Raw genomic sequence first — 18,528 nt, forward strand, 5'->3', positions numbered from 1 at the left:
AAAGTTTTTGCAATGTTGACTGGCTTGCAACAGGGATATACTAAGTTCATATGTTTTCTTTGCAAATGGGATAGCGTAAACAACATTACGTTCGGGAAAATTGGCCCGAACGAAAGTCTTTTACAATTGGTCAAGAGAATGTAAGGTGCCATCCTCTCGTAGCGAAGGAACAGATAATACTCCCACCACTGCACATAAAGCTTGGGTTGTTCAAGAATTTTGTAAAGGCGCTTAACAAGGAAGGACCAGCTTTCGGATACCTAAAATCCATTTTTCCAAACTTGTCGGATGCCAAGATTAAGGAAGGTGTGTTCGTTGGTCCTCAAATTAAAAAAATGTTAAACGATGAAGCCGAAGCATGGAAATCGTTCCAGCCGAAGCATGGAAATCGTTCCAGCGTGTAGTTGCGGAGTATTTGGGGAACACCAGGAGCCCAGACTATGAAGAAATTGTAGCCGATTTACTCAAAAACTACAAGAGAATGGGTAAATTTTAAAGTTTTGTTTTATTTACTTTCAGCTGTAAAATTTTACATTTTATTTTAACAGGTGTGAATATGTCTCTGAAGATACATTTCCTACACTCGCATTTGAACTTTTTCCCTGAAAACCTCGGCGACGAAAGCGATGAGCACGGGGAACGTTTTCATCAGCAAATGAAAATAATGGAACGTCGTTATCAAGGATTTTGGGATGAAGCGATGATGGGCGATTATTGTTGGTTTCTCTTTCGAGAAACAAATTGCAAGCATAACAGACGGAGTGATTCAAACAACCATTTTTAAACATATATTTTTACATGTGAATTTATAGCTTAATTTAAGGAAGCTTTGAAATATATGAAATGAACTGATTGTTGTAGAGATAATAGGTAGAGATAAAACTTATGTTCTGAGTGAAGTAGAAGCTCTGTTAATACACACGCCCTTTTTACAGATTAGTCGTGATCTAAAATTATGGATTGATAACACAACATTAAATCTTAACTAAGACTTATTAACTGTTGAAAGTTTAAGCAAATCTAAATGAAAATGCATTAAATTTTCTTCATGTTGTTGAGATCGCTTGAAAATCGTAAAAACTTCAAAATTCAAGTGTTCTACAAAAAATGCCATAACATCTTCAATTTTCAACCGATTTCAGTCATTAGGTACTTTTTTCTTTTGGTTTTTTACATACCTTGAGTTCAACATGATAAACGAATTCTAAAACATCAGCATCGTGCTTAAAACTTAGCTAAAAGTTGAAAATTTGGTTAAATTTTACTCAAAAATATCGAAAAAATTTGATTATGCCATAAATATCTAGAAAACCGTAATTTGCACAACAAAGTGATGTTCAGACGGTAGAAAGCACATTTAATTAGCTTTATTTTGCTGAAAAAAAGTTTAGATTTGGTGCTCTAAATCCGGAGATACATCAATTTTAGCAAATATACTTTTTTGAAAAACCAAAAAAATCAAATATTGAGTGTATCTCAAAAACGGTTCTACTGTGAATTTTTTTGACATTTTTTTTGGATTCAGCGTACGATTTTATATTGAAAATGAAGCTCAGCTATTAGAGTTCATGACTTTCATTTTTATTTGTAAACTAGTGTAATTAGAGAAATCAATGGAGCAATCTTCTATTGCATTTCTTAATGTATCGATGAGATTCTTGAATATATCTGCGAATGTTCTAGGATAAATTGCCATGAGCGTTCCTGGTACTACTTCTTGAGAAGTTTCTGGAACTTCCATAGTAATATCTTGAAGAATCATTGGTTGAAGTAACGGTTTAAAATATAAATATCATAATAATATTTTGAGCAGATTATGGCGATTTTAAAATAGTTTGGTTGAAGTTGTTTCAGTGAAATATTTGAAAGAGTTTCTGCGCGATAAAACATTTTTCAAGAATCTTCAGTTTCTGTTGCAAACTTGTGTTATTAGGGTCACTTTAGTGCAAAGAAAAAAACACTACACAATTCAACATAATTTTGGCTGTTCCTCAATTTGGTATCTAGGAAATTAAAACAAACTCACTGGTTGTAAAGACAGTTTGTAGGTATAAATGTAATAGATATCCATATATTTCAATATGAATAGTAACACAAGTTGTTCCATTAAATGATCCTAAAGACAGGGCTGATAGTAGGTTGCTTTTTAGAGACTTGGCCCCAATTTTAATTCATGTCTCTAAAAAGTCTCTATTTTATCCAAAATGATAGGTCCAACAGGCTCTTCAAGATTACCTGAGGAAAAGCTACAGGAATTATTTAAATTTTTTTCAGGGTCTCCTACAAGGATGTGTCCAGAACTTTTTCTAGAGATTTGTTTGCCAAATTCTCTCAGATTTTTCAAAGGATGCTTAGAAGAATTTCTCCAGAATATACTTGAGGATATCCTTCAGAACTCAGATATTACCTTGATTTTCTTTTCCAATACTAACCTACAATTTCCACCATCCTTCAACTGAATTCTCCAGTTGTTACTCTAGAAGATCTTCCCAAGATTTCTACAGAATTTCTCGTGAGAAATTCCTCAAAGGTTTATTTAAGAGATTTTGAAAAAAAAAAAATGTTATGGGGTCATTCTAGAAACCCTACAAGAATTCATCTGCCTGTTCATGTAGATTCCTTCGAGAATTTATCCACAATTTCTCCCAGAGATCGAAAATTCCTCAAGGGGTTTCCTAGTTGGCTCTTCGAAAAAATCTTTTTTTTTTTCTTTGAATTTCTCCAGCACTTCATCTTCTGCAGTGTTTCCAAACATTTTCAAAATTCTTGGACAAATTCTCTGAGACAATTTGTCAAATTCCTTTAGAAATTACCGGAGTGATGTCTGAACATTTTATCTAAATAAATTTCAGAATAAATTAGAGATATAGTATCAAGCAATCAAGTAATTCCAATTTACATCCCTTTGTGTTTGAGCCCCTCAAATATAGTAACTTTGAATTTTCAGTCCAGGATTCCAATTTTCAAATTTTGCACAACTTCACTTTGTACAACATATTTGTCAACGTTTGTCCCACCCACAGTTACAAACGTGGACGCGCCTCTGTACCGGGCAGACTCCTCAGAAAATTGTTAATAAGATGAAAGAGGATCTACTTATTGCAAGTGAATACATAGAAAACAATCTGCTATCAGTAAATGTAGCGAAAACTAAGATTATGATACTAAGAAGACCACGCACTATCCTTCCGGCACATACATGGATCATGTTGAAGAACGAGATGATTGAGTAAGTCGAATGTTTAAATATCATTATCGATTCTAACCTGCAATGGAAAACTCAGAGTGGGTATCACTTCTAGTCAGTGAATCAAATTGTCATCAAAACAGACGAAAAACAAGCAACAAAGCTGGCTCGTTCACAACCGTTTGTCCCAACTTTTGCGGATAATGATACAATCAGAAGCAATATTGTCATGACAATCACAGGGCGCAACATTGTTGCAACTTTTTCAACTCGCGATTAATCACCTATTTTAAACACAAAACCAAATTTGTTTATGTATACTATTAGATAATGTGTCAATGTTTACTGACACGGAGAAAGTTCTCGAAAATTGCAATGCGAAGCCCAGAAAATCACTGCGCAGGTGATGATCGATCATTGTCATATTCTGTTCAAGTGGTGATCAACTGATGTTGCGGAATGAAATTGTTGCAACAAGAACAGGAGATGACAATGTCTTTGTTGCTGCGTGTTGGGTGACAATTGATTCACTGCTTCTAGTACTACATACTGCGAAAGGTACCCAAGTTTTAAAGATCGCGGTTCATTTTTCACGGCACTCTAGATTTTGCTCCATTACCCTACCTCAAATGTGCCTTACAATTTTGGGCAACTTTGCTAAAAGTAGATGAAAAAACCGAATTTAGTACTATACCATTTAATTTCTACTAATCGGTGTTCCACTAAACAGCTCGAAGATTTATTATCAACTTTGCTGTAGCTTTCCATTCGTAAGTATTGAACCTGTGCAGTACTGGGTGCCGAACGTCGAAGTTTAAACATTCTTTAACTTCGTCAAAGTCTCCAAACCGAAACAGGTGATACATTCTATCAAATAGATCAATTTTACAATGGGTTGTCAACATGTTTTGATAAGGGTTCTTGCATTACCCCGTCATTCCTATTTCAAAACACCCTAGGTGCCCCAACAAATTTGAACCTAAATCCGAATTTAAAATTTTCAATGGAAGAATAAAAAATATAACATTATAACACATTTTTAAGTATACCAAAGTTATTAAAAATGTATAAATACTTTAAAAAATCAATGTTTCACTCAAAAATATTTATTTCAAACTCAGGAGACCAAGTGGTAAACTCCCCAAGGACGAAAAGCCTCGTCAATAAAGATAAATAGACTGGAGACCGTCGATGTTTGTCCATAACCTGCAGATTGTTTTGAAATTTTAACATAGATACTATCCATAATTCGATATTAAAGGCACCATCGAGTTGGGTATATCACCGAATTACAGAACACATTATGGCCAATCCCAGCCGAACTTCTGGTTGATTCTTTGTGCATCTTCACTGACTTCGGTCAATCACGGAATAGCAACCATTGATATGTGTAGTCAGTCTTAGCTAAGCTAAGCTAAGCATTTTAGTGACGAACTAATCAATGTTCTTTCAAAGAAATGTATAAACGTAACATCAACCCCTTGTTACAAAAAGATCTGTGGTTACATATATAACTCATTTGAAATAGAAGCATGAAACAAGCTCACTAATTGATAATCCATCGTTGATAGGGCAGTTTCCAATCACTTTCAATTCCATCACCAGCACTGCAAATGCAGATACTGAAAACGAAAAATCACTCCGGCGATAAAAACAAAGAATCCGCTTGTTTGGGCTTCCGAAGCGCATTTTTATGGACCGCACTTCATGAGTGGATAAATTCTTGTAAGAATAGCTGGAGCAATTCTCTAATTATCTTTTGGACGGACATTCATACCAGGATAGAAAAAAAAACAGGCCAACGGTACGATTTGCCATTGTAGCAAAATAACAGGAGGATAAATTTTGAAATTGGTCTGTTTGCAATAAGTGTCAAGAAGGTGAAGGTAATAAATAACATTACAATAATAAACAGAATCCGCAGAAGCTTGAAAATCTTATCTTCAAAAGCTTGGAAGCTTGTCCTCAGAAGCTTGGAAGCTTTTCCTCAGAAGTTCGGAAACTTCTTCTCAGAAGCTAGGAAGCTTCTTCTCAGGAGCTAGGAAGCTTCTCCTCAGAAGCTTGGAAGCTTTTCCTCAGAAACTGAGGAAGCTTTCCTCAGAAGCTTGGAAGCTTCTCCTCGGAAGCTTGGAAGCTTTTTTTCAGAAGCATAGAAGCTTCCCCTCAGAAGTTTGGAAGCTTCTGCTTAGAAACATTCTTTATGAGCTTGGAAGCTTGGAATTCTTCAGAAGCTTGGAAGCTTCTTCTCAGAAGCTAGAAAGCCTCTTCTCAGGAGCTAGTAAGCTTCTTCTCAGGAGCTAGGAAGCTCCTCCTCAGAAGCTAGGAAGATTCTCCTCAGAAGCTAGGAAGCTTCTCCTCAGAAGCTAGGAAGCTTCTCCTCAGAAGCTTGGAAGCTTCTCATAGAACCTCGAAAGTTGCTCCTCAGAATTCCGGAAGCTCTACCTCAAAATCTTGGTAGCTTTTCTTCCATTCAGAAGCTTGGAAGCTTCTATTCAGAAGCTTTAAAGCTTCTACCCAGAAGCGTGGAAGCTTCTCCTCAGAAGCATGGAAGCTCCTCCTCAGAAGCTTGGAAACTTTTCCACAGAAGTTTGGAAGCTTCTTTTCAGATGCTTGGAAGTTTCTAATCAGTAGCTTGGAAGCTTCTCCTCAGAAGTTTGGAAGCTTCTGCTTAGAAACATTCTTTTTAAGCTTCAAAGCTTTTGGGCAGAAGCTAGGAAGCTCCTCCTCAGAAGCTTGCAAGTTTCTCCTCAGAAGTTTGGAAGCTTCTCATCAGAAGCTCGGAAGCTTCTCCTCAGAAGCTTGGAAGTTTATCCTCAGAAGTTTGGAAGCTTCTCCTCAGAAGCTTGGAAACTTCTTTTCAGAAGCTTGGAAGCTTCTTTTCAGAAGCTTGGAAGCTTCTTCTCAGAAGCGTGGAAGCTTCTTCTCAGAAGCTAGGAAGCTTCTTCTCAGAAGCTTGGAAGCTTTTCCTCAGAAGACTGGAAACTTCATCTCAGAAGCTAGAAAGCTTCTTTTCAGGAGCTAGGAACCTTCTCCTCAGAAGCTTGGAAGCTTTGCCTCAGAAGCGTAGTTTGGAAGCTTCTGCTTAGAAACATTCTTTATAAGCTTGGAAGCTTAGAATTCTTCAGAAGCTTGGAAGCTTCTTCTCAGAAGCTAGAAAGCCTCTTCTCAGGAGCTAGTAAGCTTCTTCTCAGGAGCTAGGAAGCTCCTCCTCAGAAGCTAGGAAGATTCTCCTCAGAAGCTAGGAAGCTTCTCCTCAGAAGCTAGGAAGCTTCTCCTCAGAAGCTTGGAAGCTTCTCATAGAACCTCGAAAGTTGCTCCTCAGAATTCCGGAAGCTCTACCTCAAAATCTTGGTAGCTTCTCTTCCATTCAGAAGCTTGGAAGCTTCTATTCAGAAGCTTTAAAGCTTCTACCCAGAAGCGTGGAAGCTTCTCCTCAGAAGCATGGAAGCTCCTCCTCAGAAGCTTGGAAACTTTTCCACAGAAGTTTGGAAGCTTCTTTTCAGATGCTTGGAAGTTTCTAATCAGTAGCTTGGAAGCTTCTCCTCAGAAGTTTGGAAGCTTCTGCTTAGAAACATTCTTTTTAAGCTTCAAAGCTTTTGGGCAGAAGCTAGGAAGCTCCTCCTCAGAAGCTTGCAAGTTTCTCCTCAGAAGTTTGGAAGCTTCTCATCAGAAGCTCGGAAGCTTCTCCTCAGAAGCTTGGAAGTTTATCCTCAGAAGTTTAGAAGCTTCTCCTCAGAAGCTTGGAAACTTCTTTTCAGAAGCTTGGAAGCTTCTTTTCAGAAGCTTGGAAGCTTCTTCTCAGAAGCGTGGAAGCTTCTTCTCAGAAGCTAGGAAGCTTCTTCTCAGAAGCTTGGAAGCTTTTCCTCAGAAGACTGGAAACTTCATCTCAGAAGCTAGAAAGCTTCTTTTCAGGAGCTAGGAACCTTCTCCTCAGAAGCTTGGAAGCTTTGCCTCAGAAGCGTAGTTTGGAAGCTTCTGCTTAGAAACATTCTTTATAAGCTTGGAAGCTTAGAATTCTTCAGAAGCTTGGAAGCTTCTTCTCAGAAGCTAGAAAGCCTCTTCTCAGGAGCTAGTAAGCTTCTTCTCAGGAGCTAGGAAGCTCCTCCTCAGAAGCTAGGAAGATTCTCCTCAGAAGCTAGGAAGCTTCTCCTCAGAAGCTAGGAAGCTTCTCCTCAGAAGCTTGGAAGCTTCTCATAGAACCTCGAAAGTTGCTCCTCAGAATTCCGGAAGCTCTACCTCAAAATCTTGGTAGCTTCTCTTCCATTCAGAAGCTTGGAAGCTTCTATTCAGAAGCTTTAAAGCTTCTACCCAGAAGCGTGGAAGCTTCTCCTCAGAAGCATGGAAGCTCCTCCTCAGAAGCTTGGAAACTTTTCCACAGAAGTTTGGAAGCTTCTTTTCAGATGCTTGGAAGTTTCTAATCAGTAGCTTGGAAGCTTCTCCTCAGAAGTTTGGAAGCTTCTGTTTAGAAACATTCTTTTTAAGCTTCAAAGCTTTTGGGCAGAAGCTAGGAAGCTCCTCCTCAGAAGCTTGCAAGTTTCTCCTCAGAAGTTTGGAAGCTTCTCATCAGAAGCTCGGAAGCTTCTCCTCAGAAGCTTGGAAGTTTATCCTCAGAAGTTTGGAAGCTTCTCCTCAGAAGCTTGGAAACTTCTTTTCAGAAGCTTGGAAGCTTCTTTTCAGAAGCTTGGAAGCTTCTTCTCAGAAGCGTGGAAGCTTCTTCTCAGAAGCTAGGAAGCTTCTTCTCAGAAGCTTGGAAGCTTTTCCTCAGAAGACTGGAAACTTCATCTCAGAAGCTAGAAAGCTTCTTTTCAGGAGCTAGGAACCTTCTCCTCAGAAGCTTGGAAGCTTTGCCTCAGAAGCGTAGTTTGGAAGCTTCTGCTTAGAAACATTCTTTATAAGCTTGGAAGCTTAGAATTCTTCAGAAGCTTGGAAGCTTCTTCTCAGAAGCTAGAAAGCCTCTTCTCAGGAGCTAGTAAGCTTCTTCTCAGGAGCTAGGAAGCTCCTCCTCAGAAGCTAGGAAGATTCTCCTCAGAAGCTAGGAAGCTTCTCCTCAGAAGCTAGGAAGCTTCTCCTCAGAAGCTTGGAAGCTTCTCATAGAACCTCGAAAGTTGCTCCTCAGAATTCCGGAAGCTCTACCTCAAAATCTTGGTAGCTTCTCTTCCATTCAGAAGCTTGGAAGCTTCTATTCAGAAGCTTTAAAGCTTCTACCCAGAAGCGTGGAAGCTTCTCCTCAGAAGCATGGAAGCTCCTCCTCAGAAGCTTGGAAACTTTTCCACAGAAGTTTGGAAGCTTCTTTTCAGATGCTTGGAAGTTTCTAATCAGTAGCTTGGAAGCTTCTCCTCAGAAGTTTGGAAGCTTCTGCTTAGAAACATTCTTTTTAAGCTTCAAAGCTTTTGGGCAGAAGCTAGGAAGCTCCTCCTCAGAAGCTTGCAAGTTTCTCCTCAGAAGTTTGGAAGCTTCTCATCAGAAGCTCGGAAGCTTCTCCTCAGAAGCTTGGAAGTTTATCCTCAGAAGTTTGGAAGCTTCTCCTCAGAAGCTTGGAAACTTCTTTTCAGAAGCTTGGAAGCTTCTTTTCAGAAGCTTGGAAGCTTCTTCTCAGAAGCGTGGAAGCTTCTTCTCAGAAGCTAGGAAGCTTCTTCTCAGAAGCTTGGAAGCTTTTCCTCAGAAGACTGGAAACTTCATCTCAGAAGCTAGAAAGCTTCTTTTCAGGAGCTAGGAACCTTCTCCTCAGAAGCTTGGAAGCTTTGCCTCAGAAGCGTAGTTTGGAAGCTTCTGCTTAGAAACATTCTTTATAAGCTTGGAAGCTTAGAATTCTTCAGAAGCTTGGAAGCTTCTTCTCAGAAGCTAGAAAGCCTCTTCTCAGGAGCTAGTAAGCTTCTTCTCAGGAGCTAGGAAGCTCCTCCTCAGAAGCTAGGAAGATTCTCCTCAGAAGCTAGGAAGCTTCTCCTCAGAAGCTAGGAAGCTTCTCCTCAGAAGCTTGGAAGCTTCTCATAGAACCTCGAAAGTTGCTCCTCAGAATTCCGGAAGCTCTACCTCAAAATCTTGGTAGCTTCTCTTCCATTCAGAAGCTTGGAAGCTTCTATTCAGAAGCTTTAAAGCTTCTACCCAGAAGCGTGGAAGCTTCTCCTCAGAAGCATGGAAGCTCCTCCTCAGAAGCTTGGAAACTTTTCCACAGAAGTTTGGAAGCTTCTTTTCAGATGCTTGGAAGTTTCTAATCAGTAGCTTGGAAGCTTCTCCTCAGAAGTTTGGAAGCTTCTGCTTAGAAACATTCTTTTTAAGCTTCAAAGCTTTTGGGCAGAAGCTAGGAAGCTCCTCCTCAGAAGCTTGCAAGTTTCTCCTCAGAAGTTTGGAAGCTTCTCATCAGAAGCTCGGAAGCTTCTCCTCAGAAGCTTGGAAGTTTATCCTCAGAAGTTTGGAAGCTTCTCCTCAGAAGCTTGGAAACTTCTTTTCAGAAGCTTGGAAGCTTCTTCTCAGAAGCGTGGAAGCTTCTTCTCAGAAGCTAGGAAGCTTCTTCTCAGAAGCTTGGAAGCTTTTCCTCAGAAGACTGGAAACTTCATCTCAGAAGCTAGAAAGCTTCTTTTCAGGAGCTAGGAACCTTCTCCTCAGAAGCTTGGAAGCTTTGCCTCAGAAGCTTGGAAGCTTCTCATAGAACCTCGAAAGTTGCTCCTCAGAATTCCGGAAGCTCTACCTCAAAATCTTGGTAGCTTCTCTTCCATTCAGAAGCTTGGAAGCTTCTATTCAGAAGCTTTAAAGCTTCTACCCAGAAGCGTGGAAGCTTCTCCTCAGAAGCATGGAAGCTCCTCCTCAGAAGCTTGGAAACTTTTCCACAGAAGTTTGGAAGCTTCTTTTCAGATGCTTGGAAGTTTCTAATCAGTAGCTTGGAAGCTTCTCCTCAGAAGTTTGGAAGCTTCTGCTTAGAAACATTCTTTTTAAGCTTCAAAGCTTTTGGGCAGAAGCTAGGAAGCTCCTCCTCAGAAGCTTGCAAGTTTCTCCTCAGAAGTTTGGAAGCTTCTCATCAGAAGCTCGGAAGCTTCTCCTCAGAAGCTTGGAAGTTTATCCTCAGAAGTTTGGAAGCTTCTCCTCAGAAGCTTGGAAACTTCTTTTCAGAAGCTTGGAAGCTTCTTTTCAGAAGCTTGGAAGCTTCTTCTCAGAAGCGTGGAAGCTTCTTCTCAGAAGCTAGGAAGCTTCTTCTCAGAAGCTTGGAAGCTTTTCCTCAGAAGACTGGAAACTTCATCTCAGAAGCTAGAAAGCTTCTTTTCAGGAGCTAGGAACCTTCTCCTCAGAAGCTTGGAAGCTTTGCCTCAGAAGCGTAGTTTGGAAGCTTCTGCTTAGAAACATTCTTTATAAGCTTGGAAGCTTAGAATTCTTCAGAAGCTTGGAAGCTTCTTCTCAGAAGCTAGAAAGCCTCTTCTCAGGAGCTAGTAAGCTTCTTCTCAGGAGCTAGGAAGCTCCTCCTCAGAAGCTAGGAAGATTCTCCTCAGAAGCTAGGAAGCTTCTCCTCAGAAGCTAGGAAGCTTCTCCTCAGAAGCTTGGAAGCTTCTCATAGAACCTCGAAAGTTGCTCCTCAGAATTCCGGAAGCTCTACCTCAAAATCTTGGTAGCTTCTCTTCCATTCAGAAGCTTGGAAGCTTCTATTCAGAAGCTTTAAAGCTTCTACCCAGAAGCGTGGAAGCTTCTCCTCAGAAGCATGGAAGCTCCTCCTCAGAAGCTTGGAAACTTTTCCACAGAAGTTTGGAAGCTTCTTTTCAGATGCTTGGAAGTTTCTAATCAGTAGCTTGGAAGCTTCTCCTCAGAAGTTTGGAAGCTTCTGCTTAGAAACATTCTTTTTAAGCTTCAAAGCTTTTGGGCAGAAGCTAGGAAGCTCCTCCTCAGAAGCTTGCAAGTTTCTCCTCAGAAGTTTGGAAGCTTCTCATCAGAAGCTCGGAAGCTTCTCCTCAGAAGCTTGGAAGTTTATCCTCAGAAGTTTGGAAGCTTCTCCTCAGAAGCTTGGAAACTTCTTTTCAGAAGCTTGGAAGCTTCTTTTCAGAAGCTTGGAAGCTTCTTCTCAGAAGCGTGGAAGCTTCTTCTCAGAAGCTAGGAAGCTTCTTCTCAGAAGCTTGGAAGCTTTTCCTCAGAAGACTGGAAACTTCATCTCAGAAGCTAGAAAGCTTCTTTTCAGGAGCTAGGAACCTTCTCCTCAGAAGCTTGGAAGCTTTGCCTCAGAAGCGTAGTTTGGAAGCTTCTGCTTAGAAACATTCTTTATAAGCTTGGAAGCTTAGAATTCTTCAGAAGCTTGGAAGCTTCTTCTCAGAAGCTAGAAAGCCTCTTCTCAGGAGCTAGTAAGCTTCTTCTCAGGAGCTAGGAAGCTCCTCCTCAGAAGCTAGGAAGCTTCTCCTCAGAAGCTTGGAAGCTTCTCATAGAACCTCGAAAGTTGCTCCTCAGAATTCCGGAAGCTCTACCTCAAAATCTTGGTAGCTTCTCTTCCATTCAGAAGCTTGGAAGCTTCTATTCAGAAGCTTTAAAGCTTCTACCCAGAAGCGTGGAAGCTTCTCCTCAGAAGCATGGAAGCTCCTCCTCAGAAGCTTGGAAACTTTTCCACAGAAGTTTGGAAGCTTCTTTTCAGATGCTTGGAAGTTTCTAATCAGTAGCTTGGAAGCTTCTCCTCAGAAGTTTGGAAGCTTCTCCTCAGAAGTTTGGAAACTTCTGCTTAGAAACATTCTTTTTAAGCTTCAAAGCTTTTGGGCAGAAGCTAGGAAGCTCCTCCTCAGAAGCTTGCAAGTTTGTCCTCAGAAGCTTGGAAGCTTCTTCTCAGGAGCTAGGAAGCTTCTTCTCAGGAGCTAGGAAGCTTCTCCTCAGAAGCTTGGAAGCTTCTATTCAGAAGCTTAGTAGCTTCTTCTCAGAAGCATGGAAACTTCTCCTCAGAAGCTTGGAAGTTTCTTGAAATAGAAAGTTCAACTCGTCGGCAAAGTAGTCAGAAAAGCAAGGACGTCCAGAAGACGGACAGTTTGATTCAACATTTTGCCGCTAGGTTGTGCTAATAAGCATGTAAAATTGAACATTATGAACAAGTTCAATCTTATGATCCGCATAGAATATAAAAATCGAGTTTTTGGCAAAGTCAAGGTCATCCGGAAGGTAAACAATTTGGATCTAAATTTTTCCGCTAGTTTGTGCTGATGAGCATGCAAAAATGAGCATCTGTCTCATGATCCAGAAAACGTAGAAAGTCTTCGAGTCTTCGACATAGTTGTTCAGGAGGAGGAACATCCAAAATGACAACAGTTTAGCTTGTTTTTTTTTTTCCGCTAGGTTGCACCATTCTGAACTAGTTGTTCCTTGTGATCCACATGAGATAGAAAGATCAATTATTTGATCGATTATCGTTGGTATCTTCAACATCGAGTTATGGAGAGTTGACTGTATTCCGTATTTTATAGCAATCATGCTTTTTTGACGTACCTCAAAATGACTATATTTCAACTGGAATTGGATGACCCTGCTCCTCAGGATACGGAGTTAATAGCAATTCTAACGCTATTAGTCTATTCCAGAAGAATTTTCCATTAAAACCCATTCAAGCTGCACAGCTGCTCTTTAATCGCGCTCTCAAATAACTCTCTTTTAGCTTGCACGCTTCATCAGCACAACTTAAATCCATCACTTAGCACATTATGCACTTTCTTTAATTATCCAGTTTTTAACTTATATCCATCCATCATTTCATCATTTGCACATTCAAAAACTGTCATCAGCTCAAATGGCCTGAGAGAATATGGCAATTGATTTATGAACAATTAGCACTCGGACAGCGCCACTCGCCCACAAATGGCACAATTTCCCAAGGCAATCCCATTTCCACATGCGATTCACCCGCGACCAACATTTCATCCTTCATTAGCAGATTTATTCGCCTCCCATGGCATTAAACCGAATCCCTCACACCCAAGTAGGCGGCGAAACCTGGACACCGTAAACTTGAACTTAAAAACATGATCTTGAATAGTTTCTTCTGTTCTCGAAAACGGAATACAATCGCTTGTTTTGTTCCTTTTCTTCTTGTTTCTGGCGTTACGCCCCGAATTAGGACTAAGCCTGCTTTCCAGCTTAGTGTTCTTATGAACATTTCCACAGTTATCAACTGAGAGTTGTCTTTGTCAATTGACCATTTTTGCATTCGTGACAGGTACGATAGATACTCTGAACCCTGTGAAGTCGAGTACCGTTGTTTACCCCATCCCACGTTTCGATTCGCCCAATTTCGTCCCCATAAATATAAACGTCCGAGAGAATGACCGCGGTCGTCAGTGTTACATGCAGAAGAAATTTTAATTACCTGATATTCCTCGAGAGTGCTCAACGGTTGACTCAAGATTGAAATTATGCAATTATTCCGCCAAGATGCGATTCACACCTTCAGCCAAAATCAGCTGTTTTTCCCACCAACTTATCGCTGGTAGTTTCTCTCGTTTTATCCCTTAGTGGTGATATTCACTTTAAGCTGAACAAAACACTACGAGATCACCAACGGAGACACCGACCGGAATGAGAGAACGAATACAAAAAAAAAATCGGCACTACCAAAGGATGCACTCTCACAAAACGGGCCGAATCGGCTTTCAAGTTTAAAACACGCTTAGTTTACTTTGTTTTGATTTTCCCACCGACGCGACGCACGGAAACTGAGGAGGCGGCGACGAAAATTGAAACGGTTTGAGGTAGCGAAAGAAAAACGCGATTCGGAAGCGTTTTCCGTTAGAAAATTATTCCCTGCTGATCGTTGAACACAATTTCGGGATTAAATCACTTTTCCTGCTGGTGGTGGAAATTTCGCGCGAACACTTTTCCTATCCCTGAGATTCAATTAGGTAGATCGAAAAACTTCCAGACCAGAAAAAAGAAACGGACGACAAATCAAACGACCGAGCGTCTCCACGGTACTGCTGAACACTCCGGCTAGACTACTTTGATCGACCGTCGACCGTCTGACTGGTTGGTTGTTCAACTAGAAACTGACTGGCGGGCTGCTGCGTTTCTGACGGTCCTTTCTAGCTTACTGCGATGATGACGATGGTCAACCACCGCTAGGAGGACTACTGGGATTGTTTGTGTGGGAGATGCAGTTTTCCCGAACCCGAACTGTGTTTGGCGTCATTCCCGACTCTGAGGACGCGAGAAGAATGGAGCTGCATGGTGAGTTGCTACGAAGCAACGAACGAACGAACGAGCGAATGTTCTCTCGAACCACATCGGACGCGCTCTCGCGTGAAACTTTGAATCATTCGTTCAGGTGAAAATGAGAGATGCTTTTCCTCGAGATCCAAAAGTGGGTGTAGGTGGATTGGGTGCGAACAAGTTCTCTTTTACCGAGTAGATACGGTGGAAAACGTTGAATGTTGTTCAGTGCACGCTGAGATTCGGGAGTGTTGATAACAAGGAAGCGATTCGTGTGAGAGTATCCGAGCTTCGTGAAATTACACCCACTCGTTTGAGATTTCTGCGCTCGACTACAGTCAGTTGCCGGTCGGGTATCGGTTGGTTGTGAAAGTGAGATTGATAAGTGTGAGACGTGATAGCTATGATGAGTCTATGCTCGGATTTGGTGAGAACGAACCCATGCAATACTCTAACATTATCTACTCCGTTGCTTTATCGAAGTTCACTACACTTTTTTAAATTTATCGAGGGATTATTGGAGTATGTTTAAGAAAACTGTTAATTGAACATCAACACTTCCCTTTCGCAAAAGAAAACACTATATGCTAGAAATCACAAGTAAGGCGAGGTTTAAAGGTATTTGCTCGCCTTACTAGGTATGTTTAGTATTTTTTTTTTCTTTTACAAAAGTGAAGTGTTAAAGTTCAATTAGTGGGTTTCTCATCTGAGTTATTAGCTTTTGTGTATCCAACGTCTGATTTTAAACAATAGATTACTCAACATCGTGAAAAATACAGATTTTTTACACCACGACTCGTCGATTTATCTAATGAGGCTTACCGAGTTGAATAATTACGACCAGCGCTGTAAAAACCGAGTTGTGCAGCGAGCACCGCAAAACTTTTTTTTTTACAGTTTCGTAAAACACTACTTGAGGATATAAGAAATCATATCGAATTACGTACAACACATTTTTTTTTTGCAATTTATCATCGTAATAGGTTGTCACGCCAATCTGGCATGCAACGGCCTACTTTTCTGCACTGAACTGAAATCAATTGCGTAGTGACTGTTACACAACCCCTGTTTTGAGTTGCGTAATGAATCATTACAAAATAATTGTTATTTTTCAATGGTGGATGTATTTCAATATAACTTCTGACACCCTCATGTGATCTTCTACGAAATTGTAAAATAGTAGTTAAGCCAACAACTTACAGGATGATGATTTTTACAGCAACAGCCGTATATTATAACCCGGCTTGCCGAGTTGAATAATTACGAAAAGTGTTGTTAAAATTGTGTTCTACTACGAGTTGCGTACAACATTTTTTTGCAATTTCTCATCGTAATAGGCTATTTTTCATCACGCCAATCTGTCATGAAACGGCCTACTTTCCTGCACTGAAGTATGCAGTGCGGGAATAGTCATTACGCTACTAAAACCAGTGCTGTAATGATTCATTACGCAACGCTTTCTCATGACGCAACTGTTTTGAGTTGCGTAATGAATCATAACACAACAATTTTTCAGAAATTGTAAAATAATAGTGAATGCTCTCCGATATTAATTTCGGATACCCTCAAGTGGTTTTCTACGAAATTGCAAAAAATTTTGTACGTAACTCGTTGCAGAACTCGATTTTTACAGCACTCGTCGTAATTATCCTACCCGGCAAGCCTCGTAGGATAAATTTACGACTCGTGCTGTTTTTTTTTGTTTTTTACAAGGGGGAAATCTGCAAACAGATCCCCTGAGAAGATAACTCAGGGAATGCGGGGATGACGCACCAACGACGACCCGCTAAAACCAGCCTATGCACTGTGCATGAGCAATTCATTTAGAATTGCTCAAGTGGTGAACAGTGCATCGACATGACCCTTGGACTCAGACCCTCATCTCCCCGGAACCTCCTAGCCGACTTAAACAATGTTACAAGGGACCAGCCTCGGCAGGGCTAATCCTCTGCAGCCAACTCTTGGTCGGCGCGCCATAGACGCTGCAATTCTAACATAATGTGAGTGACAGCCGTAGTTACTGCATTCCAGCACTCGGCATCCGCACACATTCTCTCTATAATATTGTCGGGGGACGTGTCCCCTCCGCATGTAGTGAGCATGCGACCTCTCACAACAATGAAACGGGGGCAATCGAACACGACATGCTCCGCTGTTTCCTCTACACCAGCACAATTGGGGCACGCAGGAGATTCTGAGTGCCCGAACCTATGCAGGTACTGTCTATAGCAACCATGTCCTGACAGAAACTGCGTCAGGTGGAAGTTCACTTCCCCATGGCTTCTACCATACCAATCTGACACATTTGGTATTAGCCGATGGGTCCATCTACCCTTAGTGGAGTTATCCCATTCCTGCTGCCAGCTTCTGAGCGTTTCCTCTTTACACGTGTCGCGGACTCCTCTGGTACCCCTTTGGTTGAAGCATTGAACATCTTCCTTGATGATGAGCCCGATGGGCGTCATCCCGGCTATGATGCACACGGCCTCTTTAGATACCGTCCGGTATGCACTTGCTACTCTAAAGCACATTATCCTGTACGTGCTTTCCAACCGCTTTAGGTTTCTGTTCGTTCTAAGCGCTTTTGACCAGATTGGTCCTCCATACCTTAGTATGGATAGCGCCACGCTTGCCAGCAGCTTGCGTTTGCTGGCAATTACAGCAGAGCTGTTAGACATCATCCTCGAAAGCGCCGCTATAGCCGTAGATGCCCTTTTACAGGCATATTCAACGTGGCTAGCGAAGCTCAGCTTGTCATCGATCATTACCCCAAGATGCCTAAGGGATCGCTTGGACTCTATGGTGCAATCACCTACCGAGATAAGCGCCCGTTGCTCGGACTTGCGGTTGTTGACCACCACCACCTCAGTCTTGTGACGGGCCAGTCCTAGTTTCCTAGACTTCATCCATTCCTCAACCAGGGAAATAGAGTGCGCTGCTGTCAACTCTACTTCCTCCATCGATTCACCATAGACCACTAGGGTGATATCGTCGGCGAAGCCAACAATCTTAACACCCGTCGGAAGGGGCAGCCTCAGTACGTCATCGTACATCGCATTCCATAACAGCGGGCCCAGGATTGAACCTTGAGGTACTCCCGCAGTAATTCGAACGCTTTTCTGCCCCTCCTCTGTGTCATACAGTAGAATCCTACCATCAAAATAGCTTTCTAGAAGCTTACACAACTGCACCGGTACCTTGAGGCGGTGAAGCGCGTGTGCTATTGCTTCCCAGCTTGCGCTGTTGAACGCATTCTTCACATCCAGAGTGACAACCGCGCAGTAACGGATGCCGCTCCTTTTATGCTCGATTGCCACCTCAGCTGTTTGAACGACCGACTGGATGGCGTCCAGAGTAGATTTACCTTTTCTGAATCCAAACTGGTTGTTGGACAGGCCGTCCGCACTCTCCGTATACGGTACTAGTCTGTTGAGAATCAACCTCTCCAATAACTTGCCCGTCGTATCTAGTAGACAGATAGGTCTATACGCCGACGGGTCACCTGGTGGTTTCCCCGCCTTTGGTAGTAGCACCAATTTCTGTCGCTTCCATACATCCGGGAAGATTCCTTGATCAATGCAGCGTTGCATCGTGGTTCTGAACATGTCCGGATCCGTGTTCACTGCCGCTTTTAAGGCAACATTCGGGATACCATCGGGTCCCGGTGCCTTGTTTGACGCGAATGATTTCACGACTTCTGCCAGCTCTTCGTTCGTCACTCTCGCCACTTCTTCTCCTTCATCTGCCGCATACGGCGCTGGGGGCCATGGGCTTACGGGATGGTGCGGGAAGAGTACATCGATTATCGATCGCAGCAACTCGGGCGATTTCTCTTGGGGCGCTATGGCTCCTTTGGTCTTAGCCATTACCACTCTGTAGGCGTCACCCCATGGACTAGAATTGGCACTCTCGCATAGACTTTCAAAGCATGCCCGTTTTCTACTCTTGATTTCCTTTTTGAGAGCCAACTTTGCCTCTCTGAATGCTGCACCGCGTTCCTCTCTTTGTGCTTCTGTGCGTGCGCGTTGCATTCTTCGTCTAGCCCGAAGGCAGATTGCTCGAAGATTTGCAATTGATTCGCACCACCAATACACCGGCGGCCTGTTCTCTCTAGGAGGGGCTTTTCTCGGCATGGAAGCATCACACGCTCGTGATATCATAGCAACTAGCTCTTCACCGTTTAGGTCCAGAGT

At 41.9% G+C, this 18,528-nt stretch overlaps 2 protein-coding genes across 3 annotated transcripts in view; one reads left to right on the top strand and one right to left on the bottom strand.

Moving 5' to 3' along the window:
• The window catches only part of LOC5565478, a 157,858-nt gene extending 143,601 nt beyond the window's left edge, over nucleotides 1–14,257 (bottom strand). Inside the window, exon 1 of the mRNA XM_021837247.1 lies at nucleotides 13,497–14,257. The gene's annotated coding sequence lies outside the window, so the exon portion shown is untranslated. The remainder of the gene's footprint in view (nucleotides 1–13,496) is intronic.
• LOC5568128 (probable glutamine-dependent NAD(+) synthetase) overlaps nucleotides 1–18,528 on the top strand; it is a 380,498-nt gene that overhangs the window by 160,233 nt on the left and 201,737 nt on the right. The window contains exon 1 of one of the 2 annotated variants that reach the window (XM_021839066.1): nucleotides 14,580–14,762. The exons of the other annotated variant lie outside the window; for it this stretch is intronic. Coding sequence (XP_021694758.1) covers nucleotides 14,739–14,762 — 24 coding nt within the window. The 5' untranslated portion in view covers nucleotides 14,580–14,738. Of the gene's footprint in view, nucleotides 1–14,579; nucleotides 14,763–18,528 lie in introns of those variants that run through there. 2 annotated transcript variants of the gene reach the window in all.

This window comes from Aedes aegypti, chromosome 1, assembly GCF_002204515.2.
Source record: "Aedes aegypti strain LVP_AGWG chromosome 1, AaegL5.0 Primary Assembly, whole genome shotgun sequence".
NCBI lineage: Eukaryota > Metazoa > Arthropoda > Insecta > Diptera > Culicidae > Aedes > Aedes aegypti.